This window comes from Oreochromis aureus, linkage group 13 (genome assembly GCF_013358895.1).
Source record: "Oreochromis aureus strain Israel breed Guangdong linkage group 13, ZZ_aureus, whole genome shotgun sequence".
Classification (NCBI taxonomy): domain Eukaryota; kingdom Metazoa; phylum Chordata; class Actinopteri; order Cichliformes; family Cichlidae; genus Oreochromis; species Oreochromis aureus.
The window spans coordinates 14,461,153-14,471,189 of record NC_052954.1 but is presented as its reverse complement, the minus strand read 5'-3'; the positions used below and the strand labels follow the sequence as shown (position 1 = coordinate 14,471,189).

Genomic DNA, 10,037 nt, shown 5'->3' with positions numbered 1-10,037 from the left:
GCCATTTTTCGCATAAACTATAATACGTTACCATGGTGAAAGCAAAAAAAAAAAAAAAAAAATTGCTGCGGTAATATATTTGACATGTCGGATAATGGCGCTTCTGTCAAATTTCAAATGTGTGAAATAAATCCCGCAAATTCTCCTTTCTTACTCCGCCAGTTGATTCCCAGTGAGGGAAGCGTTTCTATAGACGACTACTTGAATGCAGTGGTTATGCTCATGCCCGGATACGTAGACAGTGACTTCATACTCATTTTTCAGTGCACGTCCAGTGGCCGTCGCTCCTCTATTTGAATGGATTTATCGTAAAGAAAACAAACAAGCTGCCATCTATGTGTTCGCGCTGATTTACAGACATGTAAGGAAACGTGAAGATTATCGATTCTTTCCGACGGACTGTTGCGTTTAGGTGAGCTGCTAAAATACATTTTTCCTTCTTTGTTTCCGAAGCAGCGGTGCGTTCACTATCGCACTGCCTTAAAAATGATGAAGATGGGCTGTATGAAATAATGAGGATCGCACGATCTAGTACAGGTAGTATGCTATATTTTCTAAGCATTAGTGAAACCTGGATTGTGCAGCCCATTAAAGCCTTAAAACCAACATTCGTTTTGATATTCAGAGATTTTTCTTTCTTTTTTTTTTTTTTGATTAAGCAGACGCTGCTATATATGTGTGTGTGTGTGAGTTAAGGGGGATGATGGGGAGGTAAGGTAATTGGCCAAATGCAGTGGTGCATAGCCTATTATAGCCCATGTCTAACGTTTGTGATCAAAGTGTAAGTTATCCATCCAGTTCTCCTCATTATCATTATAACTGTATTGAAGACGAGCCCATAGAGCTGATTGTATTTATATTCTTTGTCGTTTTCTACCAAGGTGGCAGCAATGGTGGAAGCATGTGCTCCTTCCTCTTAGAGGAATAATGCTGAAATTGATGAATGTGGAGTCGCTCTAAATCATCAGAATACAATGAACACCACTCTTACACCCTCGGACCTGGTGGATGTGCCAAGACTGCAGACCTTCAATGGCACCCTGGGTAACCAGACCCCCTCGGGCTGGGCCGTGATCCACACTGCTACCTTGACTTTTTGTTCTCTCCTCCTCATCTTTATCTTCTTCCTGGGCTCTTACGGCAATCTTGTGGTGTTCCTGTCTTTTTTCGACCCGGCGTTTCGCAAGTTCCGCACCAACTTTGACTTCATGATCCTCAACCTGTCCTTCTGCGACTTGTTCATTTGTTGCGTGACCGCTCCCATGTTTGCGCTGGTGCTCTTCCTGGATGCAGGCGGAGGGGACGGCGTGTCAAAGAGTTTCTGCTTCGCCTTCCACTTGACCAGTTCGGGCTTCATCATCATGTCCCTGGAGACGGTGGCTGTCATTGCTTTGCACAGACTCCGCATGGTTTTGGGACAGCAGCCCAACCGCACTGCTTCCTTCCCCTGCACGCTGGCCCTGACCGCCCTGCTGTGGACATCCAGCTTCACAATCGCTGCTCTCCTCACCATGCGTGCATACCCACGCAAAGATGGACCCTGCTTGCCCCACTTTGGCCTGGGGAGTGGGCAGGCCAGGGTTGTGTTGTACGTCTACCTGGCAGATTTTGCCTTTTGTGTTGCTGTGGTGTCTGTGTCGTATCTGATGATTGCTCAGACCCTGAGGAAGAACGCGCAAGTAAGGAAATGCCCAATCATCACTGTAGATGCCACCTGCCCTCCACCCCCACCACCTCTCATTGCAGCAGGCTTTGAGAGCATGCAGTGTGCCGTTCAAGGCCCCTCTCTGTACCGTAACCAGACTTACAACAAACTGCAGAATGTACAAACGCACGCCTATGCCAACAGGACCAACCAGCCGGCAGTTCCAGGGGCCGCCCAAGGAGCCACCTGCTGTCAGCTGGTCTCCACAGTCAACTTAGCCACAGCCAAAGACTCCAAGGCAGTTGTCACCTGTGTAGTTATAGTGTTCTCTGTGTTACTCTGCTGCCTACCGATGGGAGTTTCACTGGCGCAGGATGTTTTGTCACCAGAAAGCAGCTTTGCACATTACCAGTTCGAACTGTGTGGCTTTGTGCTCATTTTTCTCAAATCAGGCATCAATCCGTTTGTGTACTCGCGCAACAGTGCAGGCCTCCGCCGCCGCGTGCTGTGCTGCATTCAGTGGGCCGCGCTTGGATTTCTGTGCTGCAAGCAAAAGACACGCCTGCACGCAATGGGGAAGGGGAGCCTGGAAGTCAATCGCAATAAATCCTCCCATCACGAGACCAACTCGGCCTACGTGCTGTCACCTAAGCCTCAGAAGAGGCTGGTAGACCAGGCTTGTGGACCCAGTCATTCCCGGGATTGCGCTGGCAGTCCCAGGGCGACCGGTACACGCAAACCTCGCCTCCCGAGCACCTCTACACCCATCAACACCCGGATTGAGCCCTACTACAGTATATACAACAGCAGTCCCTCAGCAGGGCCCAGCTCCCCCACCAGCCTACAGCCTGTCAGCTCTCAGACATTTGCCTTTGCCAAGTCCTATGTAGCCATGCACTACCACACTCACCAAGATGCTCTGCAGGACTTTGAAAGCACCTCAGTGCACCAGATTCCTGTGCCCTCGGTATAATCAAAGAACAGAAAGCTTTGGACAATCTCTCCATGACTTTAAATCCAATGTGAATCAAAGGAGGAACATGTAAACAGGCCATTTTTATGTCTTTGGACTCGGTATTAACATTTTTGTTCTCTCCTACAGTAGAAAGATGTTGCAATTTTGTGACTGGAGAAATGACAAGAACCAGAATTACAGTATAAACTTTGCCTTGGAAACTGAAACGAGAAAGAGATTTAGAATAAAAGTTGATGTTCCAGCAAGTTATTTATTGATATCGAATTGATTTATTGAGGTTTTCACTGAAGCCAGAGGCGCCAGTTGCTAGTTTCAATCGCAGTTCCTCTCTGGCTGGAGTTAGGAGTGAAACCAGCTTCTGCAGCATCAGGCCACTATGAAACCCCATATGGCTGTGAGTGGCACGTGGTTGCACCTGGATGGACTCTCTTTTCAAGAAGAAAAAAAGAGTCTGAGCCTCATACACTTTTTTTTAAACACAATAAATAACCGGCAAGTACAAATGTAATGTCTGTGAGATCTACACCTGTTACTGTGCTGATGTCACTACACACACACATAGCATCAGCGCCCTCTGGTGGCCTATTAAATAAAACACAATTCTACACTTAACTTACTTGATCAGGGGTGTCAAACCTCAGGCCCAGGGGCTGGAATCAGCCTGCTAAAGACTCCAATCCAGCCCCACTGGACAGCTTTGAAAAAATGTAGAGAAAGGCATAAGTTTGGGGGCTTTTAGCTGTTTTTTTCACAAGTTTAACAGCTTCAGTTTTACTGATTAAAAACCTCCCATATAACCATTCAAGCTATACCAAACAAATTAGGTTATTAAAAAATAAATGACAAAACTTCCTGTGTTTTCATTATCTACTATAATAATGTGTTATACACAGGGTACATTGCATATCCATTGCTCACATGGATGAACTTCTGTAGTTGAACACATTTATGCACAAGCCATTCATTTACTACAGCAGAATTTATTTATCAAGTAGAAAAAACTGACACTTTCTGTTGAAGTTGCACTTTATTTTTATATTTAGATACCTTGAGGATTGAATGTGGTCTTGAACTGGTCCAACCCACTTAAAATCAAAGCGGGCAGTTTGAGTTTGATATCCCCGAACTATATATTTCCCTAATGTCTTAAATCTATTCTTTTCAGTGGTAATGCAAAACTAAAATAGGGTTTCATGTTTTGATTTTTTTAATTCTTTGCTGTAAATGCATTGGTTTTTATTCCAGAGATACAGCAGTAGTCGGATCCCAGTGTGCATCTTCACAAAACCACAAAACGAACCTTTTAAATGAACCTGCACACATTCTGTACATCCTACAACCTTACACTCACTTTTATTGTTATTCCACAGCAATCTCTAATGCATAAGTTACACTCACACAGCACACAGTCTCCCTGCTGTGAAGCATTTTCAGATGTTTTTTTTCCCCTCTCATATCTACAAGTAAAAAAGTGCCACAGTCAAGCAGCTAATCACTCCATATCACACACACACAAACAATAAAACCACTATGAATATTGTTAATTCCCCTGATGATTCGTCACTCCTTTGCTTGCAATCAATCATCACAAAAAGAAGCATAGATATGAAGTTCAAGCAATAACTCCACTGCCTGAATTTGATTTAAGTTAGAGTCGGGCTGATGTAGCGTCACCCATCGCACAGGTCATGGGAGTGTGGGCTGGGCCTGTGCTCCTGGGCTACATGAGGTCCAGCCTCAGGATCGAGTTTATTCTCAGTTTTGGCTTGTAGCGCAGTCTTAAGGGCGTCTTGTTTACTAAGTGTCCTCGTTCTTTATGTCCTCCGTGTGCCGCTGCCGTTTAAAGATCTCCACCAGTTTAACTGGAGAGTGACAGAAGTCCGTATTCATCAGCAGTGTCAAGAATCCTGCATATGACCGGTGACTCAACCTAAAGGGAAAAAAAAAAAAAAGTCATCCTGAATATGGTGCCTGTCATTTAGGATGATATGCCTGCACAACGCCAGTATACTTAGATAATTAGATCAGTGTCATTCCCTTTGTCAAATCTACAGGAAGTACTGCAAATATTTGCAGTACTTGGCATGTTTATAATAATTCCTAATTAAAGAAACCAGAAGTTATATATATTTTAATGTGTTATAGAGAAAGAGCACAAGGGGAACAAAATAACATCAAGATTGGCTCATTTACATCACATTTATCCATGCAGTTAGACAATCTGCTGCTTCTGCTTTATAATTATTCCTAAAACTGATGCAAATGTGTTTTACAAAGGACTAAACCTTCACATAAGATTCATAATGTTACTAAGCAAATTTTACTGTTTTCTTTTTTTGCACTGAGTGCCACTCTGGAGAGAAACATAAACTTACCCCAAGGACATACTGACAAGTCTGAGGCTCCAGCATATAGACAGTGACAGCATGGGGAGACTCAGACTCCTTACATCTGACAGAGAGAAGAGAAATGATATGAGTGAATCAAAATGGGAAACACTGACAATTTAGTCTTCCTCCTCCGTGGACTCGGGCTGATGTGCTCCCCCCTTCATCCCGTAGTTCTAGGTAACTGTTCACTCACTTGAGCTTGACAATGACCTGTCTGGGCTTCCCTGTCAGGTCACACACATCACCGTGGCCATAGAAGTGGGAAACCAACCTATTGTGGAGTAAAGGGGAAAAGAAAAAGTAGTGGGTGGATATTTTTGTATCCGTTTACAGCGATTAGTGTTCAAAAATCTGAAAGGCCTACTTGACTTTCTGCACTCCGTCCTCTCTGAGCTGGAGGGATCGGGCGACGTTCTTCTTGGCCCAGTCGAGGTGTTCATCTGCATTCCAGTTCCCCACCACTACAATGTTCTTCCCTTGCTCTTTATCCTGCAACACAAAGAAAAGATAATCTGGCTGATACAGAAAATACTTTTGCTTACTGCTTTATAGCCAGGGTACAATCTAAAAAGGTACTAGAAGTGCATTTGATTATTTACTTTTTCCACGTTTGAATACACTCGCTTACCTCGTGGTACTGATGGACGTGCCTTCCGTAACAGAATTCATATTTCCACCATCCTACCCCCTGAAACGCACATGTTGAGATGATTAGTGGTCACTGAGCAGTTTATGTATCAGTGCTCAGCTTCCAACACATAAACACGCCTCACCCCGTGCAGACAGTACGAGCCACTCAGGAACTCCTTAATTAGCTGCTCGTCTGTCAGGCGAGAGATGTGCGTGGTACCAACAGTGACCTGAGACTGCCCTCCGACGGTCATGGGTTTGTGGGTGGAGGTGAAGGCTTCTTCTCTCACTGCTGACGTCTCCTCCTGTGATATATCACAAATGTAAATAAGCCACGTTTCGTGTGTTCAGGTGATCACCGTCTTTGCACGTCTTACCTCTCTGGGCTCAGAGGTGGCACCAAAAGGTGGTTTAAGCTGCTCTTCTTGTTCTTTGTCCAACTGGGCGAGCCGCTGAGGCCGCAGAGGGGAGCCCGCCAGAGCCTGGCAGAAGATGGCGTTCACCGGGGAGGATTTGAACCTGTGAACAAGTGGTGAATTTTATAGCATTTATTGAGAAATATGAAAAATAAAAAGTCTCAGTTTGAGTTTTTCCTTTAAAATGTTGTCTTTATACTACTTTCAGTTAAATATAAGGTTAAAAGACAAGCTACACCTTACTGTTCTACAGCAGCCAAAAACAGGCTTTAACTAAACAGCTCAGTGCCTCCATAGTTAACACATTCACCTAAACTGCTAAACATCTGCAGTTAAAGACTGAGAGGAGACACAAATCCCGGGGGACGCTGCATCAGAACATCATCTGTTGCAAGAATTTTGCATGATATTTAAAACATGCGGATCCATCAGCAGAAACAAAACAGCTTTTCTTTTGTGTTTTGTGTGCTATTAAAGCATTTTTCTATTTGCTGGTGCTTTCTTAAGTTGCTCGAGTTTGACCTCTCAGGGCCACCGTGTAAATATAATGAGACAAACTAACAAACAAACTAAATACAGTTGTAGCGCTCTATTAAAGTGTAACCATCTTGACAGATCTTACCTGTATTTTGGGTGTGCGCAAAGCAGAGGCGTCAGCACCACCACCTCATATTCGCAGGTGGTGACCTCAGCGACAGACAAGATCTCGTGCTTGGCCTCCGGATGGCAGACGTACAGCACGGCTGTGGAACGAGGCTGGTCCTGTTTCAGCAAACACGGAGTCCCGTTTCCCATCTCCACTGAGTAGTAGGGAGTCAGCTGACCTTCAAGGTTCTTAGTGGGCACCTAATGTTAGAAAAGGGGAAGGCAACAGGAAAGAAATGTGAGACATGAAAAACTAGACTGGCAGATTTGCTTGGTTACTCAGTAGAATACTTGCTTTGGTTTCGGACGGTTTGACACTGTCTGTCTTCTCAGCTTGATCTGAAAAAAGAAAAAGAAAGGACAAATATGATTAACGTTCAATTTAAAAAAAAAAAAAAAAAGCACTGTAAGATATACATATATATAGAAACTTACCTGTCTCTGCTGAATGGCTCTTCTGAGCCATATTTCCCAAGAAGTACTCTTGTACACTTATCTTCTGTGGAAACATGCAAGCTTAGCGAACCGTAATGAGTGCACATTTTCCATTCCAGCCATCTAAAAATATTTCAAATAACTCAAAGCACTGACCTGAGAAGTCTCCTTCTCTTCATGGTACTGCCTTACATGTTTTCCATGGCATACTTCATACGTCCAGTACGACTCAATCTGCATTGGTATAAATATACGCTCAGCAATACACTCGAACAACATGATTTTTGTCATGCTCTGCTAATATAGTGTGACTCTGACTTTAAACTGCACGCAGTTTCAGTCTCTGTGTGGAGGGATATGAGATGAAAACAGAAAAGTCTCACCCTGTAGGAGCAGCTGCTTCGTTTGAATAGCGGCTCGAGCAGTTCACCTGGACTGGGCCCGCCGTACTCCTTTTCATCATCCTGCGGCACCAAACAAATGCAACAAGAGTGATGAGAGACGAGATAACACATGCTTTTTTTAACTCTAGGAAAGGAGGGAAACTGAAACTTTTTTTTTATTTCAATAACTTACTTTTATTAAAGGCTTATTTAGCATTTTGTAACTGATGTTTTAGCATACCTTCCTATTAGGTTGTATTGGTCTTCATTCAAGTCAGAATTACAGACACAACAACCTTCAGCAACCTTTTATTGCTTAACACAGCTCTATAGTGCTTCTTCTATGAGGGTTGCTGTGTCATGGCACAGTTACATAGTCTCTGGTTTAGAATATAAAAAAATAAAAACAGTCAGTGCTTTTCACATAAACCCCTTAGAATCAGATGATTTTTTGGCACAATGCTTTTAGTATGTTTAGTGAAACCACGCAAAATTTTGCCTTCACACCATGAAGATTTCCTGCGTCACAGACTCTCAAGATACAAAGGGGTCGGTGGAAAAGCTGCACTTTTTATTGCCTTTTCCCCCCCCTTCAAGTTTTTTGAGCCCTTATTTCTGAGTAAGTACCACAGTGAGTTCTTTTCATTCAGGACAAACTTTCCCATAGGCAGCAGTGAGAATCGGTAACACAGGATAAGTCACAGTTTTTGTCGTTTGCACCAACGTGACAACAATGACGCAGAGTAACAGAAGCAAGCTCTCGCACCTTGGATGTTTTGTCTGTTTTTTTGATAATTTACTAGAGATAAATATATATATGTATATATATATATATATATATATATTTAAAAAAATCTATTAGCAAACATTGCTGTTCACATGTTGTATGTAACAGTTTGGACATATCACATTGATCAAACAACTTTAGGTCCTGAAGAATTTGGCGATTTTCTGTGGAATGACTCACACTTTTAAATGCAACTGTATCACAATTGATCTTTTTTCCTGACATCTGCAGGTAGGTTATAATCACTTGTGCAGAAACAACACAAAATTGCTCCCTCCCTAGCTCTGCTAGTGCAAACTAGTTCAGTGACAAGCTCTCATAACTCTTTAGATAAACAGCTGTGCCATTCCCAGAAAGTGTTAGGAGTGCTCACCTCCTCTCCAGCCGTCAGTGAAGGGAGGAGACATTTGTACTTCTCCTTCTCTGTTGTGGTCATGATGACGAAGTCTTCCTCACTGTAAAGTGCACCTGAAGTTGGCTGCGGGCGGGAGACAAACATCTGTTACTTTAACTCTGAGGTCTTGTGTGACAGAAAGAGAAAGAAGTCTAAAACAAATGCACGATAAAGTGACATTTACGTCTCCTGACCCTGTTACAGCAGATTAGTTCCTTTAGTGGCACTAAAAGATGAGACATACCAGCGTAAATTCAGCGCCAGGCCAGGTGATTTTGAAAGGGATTTCGTCTGTGAATGAGGGATAGCCTCCTCTGTTGGCTGAAACGCCGCTGCAGACCTCCAGCAGCCCCCCGAGTAACGCCAACAGCAGCCCCGCCATCATCTCTCCTTCCCCGGCTGCTGAGCTCCTACAGCCCGCTCTTCATGTACGGAGGAAATGGATTAAAAGCTGCTACAAAGGCTTAACAGACCTAAGATATAACACAACCGTGCAAGACGGATGTCAATACGGTTAAAAAAAAAATACACAGGAAGTAAATTGCCACGTCGTGTTCCGGCTGCGCTTTGGGCTGAAAAAGAAGCAGCGCCACCTGGCTGCGATACTTGGCATGGACACACAGCTGGATCCAAATGACAGCAGAGATGTTCATTTCTGTCTTTCTTATTCAACAGAGAGTAGCACTTTATAATAGAGCAACAATCCAACTGTTTTTAATTATTATTATTATTATTGTTGTTGTTATTATTATTATTATTATTATATCTTTTCAAGAAAGGAGACACAAATAATACTGTAATTAATTTTAAGTAGTTCATAAGTCAGTGTAAATACTGCGTGCTTACACTAGGAAAACGCTATTCTTTAGATTAAAATACCCGAAGTTTCACACTACTTCAAATTACACAGTTACTACTACTTATGTATTACTTAAAATTACTTACAATGTAATTTGTGTAATTTTGCATGTAAAATACCCAGAAACTATTCACTACTTAAAATTACTTGGACTATAATTATTTTTTCACTCTTGCAAAAACCTTAATTGTTACTACCATATTCTAACATATCAACAGGGAAGCTCTTGTAGGTAAACGTAATTACAATGTAATTTCAGGTAAAAGTACATTGAAATTACACCCTTAGTCATGTGTCATATTATAAAGTGCTACTCAACAGTTATATTAGGCTTTTGTTTTTAATGATCCCACTTTCTATCCCAAGACCATAACAAAACTTCAAATATAATTAAGCCCTGATAAAATATTTCCATATCCCAGTCTATTATGCACACTAAAATGAAAGTCAAGTCAAGTTTAATGGCAAACATTTGTA

General features: G+C 42.6%; 2 protein-coding genes across 3 annotated transcripts; one reads left to right on the top strand and one right to left on the bottom strand.

The window, feature by feature from the left end:
• Positions 1-76: 76 nt before the first annotated feature.
• Positions 77-2,833, top strand: gpr75 (G protein-coupled receptor 75). Its single transcript, XM_031732123.2, has 2 exons — positions 77-412; positions 882-2,833. Exon 2 carries the CDS (start codon positions 975-977, stop codon positions 2,616-2,618), a length of 1,644 nt encoding a protein of 547 aa, XP_031587983.1. The 5' UTR covers positions 77-412; positions 882-974; the 3' UTR covers positions 2,619-2,833.
• Positions 2,834-3,581: 748 nt separating this feature from the next.
• erlec1 (endoplasmic reticulum lectin 1) lies at positions 3,582-9,236 on the bottom strand. 2 transcript variants are annotated; one of them, XM_031732110.2, is made up of 14 exons: positions 8,946-9,236; positions 8,681-8,785; positions 7,521-7,601; positions 7,294-7,371; positions 7,138-7,201; positions 6,998-7,041; positions 6,680-6,903; positions 6,019-6,160; positions 5,785-5,946; positions 5,640-5,699; positions 5,376-5,500; positions 5,205-5,282; positions 4,997-5,072; positions 3,582-4,551 (listed from the first exon to the last, which is right to left on the bottom strand). In XM_031732110.2, exons 1-14 carry the CDS (start codon positions 9,084-9,086, stop codon positions 4,480-4,482), a joined length of 1,452 nt encoding a protein of 483 aa, XP_031587970.2. In that variant the 5' UTR covers positions 9,087-9,236; the 3' UTR covers positions 3,582-4,479. The 2 variants fall into 2 exon arrangements, with proteins under 2 accessions (XP_031587970.2, XP_031587971.2); XM_031732111.2 differs by having other exon boundaries at positions 7,138-7,198.
• Positions 9,237-10,037: the final 801 nt, after the last annotated feature.

Coding starts and splice junctions, on each gene's coding strand:
- gpr75 (XM_031732123.2), top strand. CDS start 975: ATGAACACCACTCTTACACCCTCGGACCTGGTGGATGTGCCAAGACTG.
- erlec1 (XM_031732110.2), bottom strand. CDS start 9,086: ATGATGGCGGGGCTGCTGTTGGCGTTACTCGGGGGGCTGCTGGAGGTC. Junction 5,947..6,018: donor CCACCTCTGAGCCCAGAGAG/GTAAGACGTGCA, acceptor GATATATCACAG/GAGGAGACGTCAGCAGTGAG. Junction 5,700..5,784: donor GCTCGTACTGTCTGCACGGG/GTGAGGCGTGTT, acceptor TGTGCGTTTCAG/GGGGTAGGATGGTGGAAATA.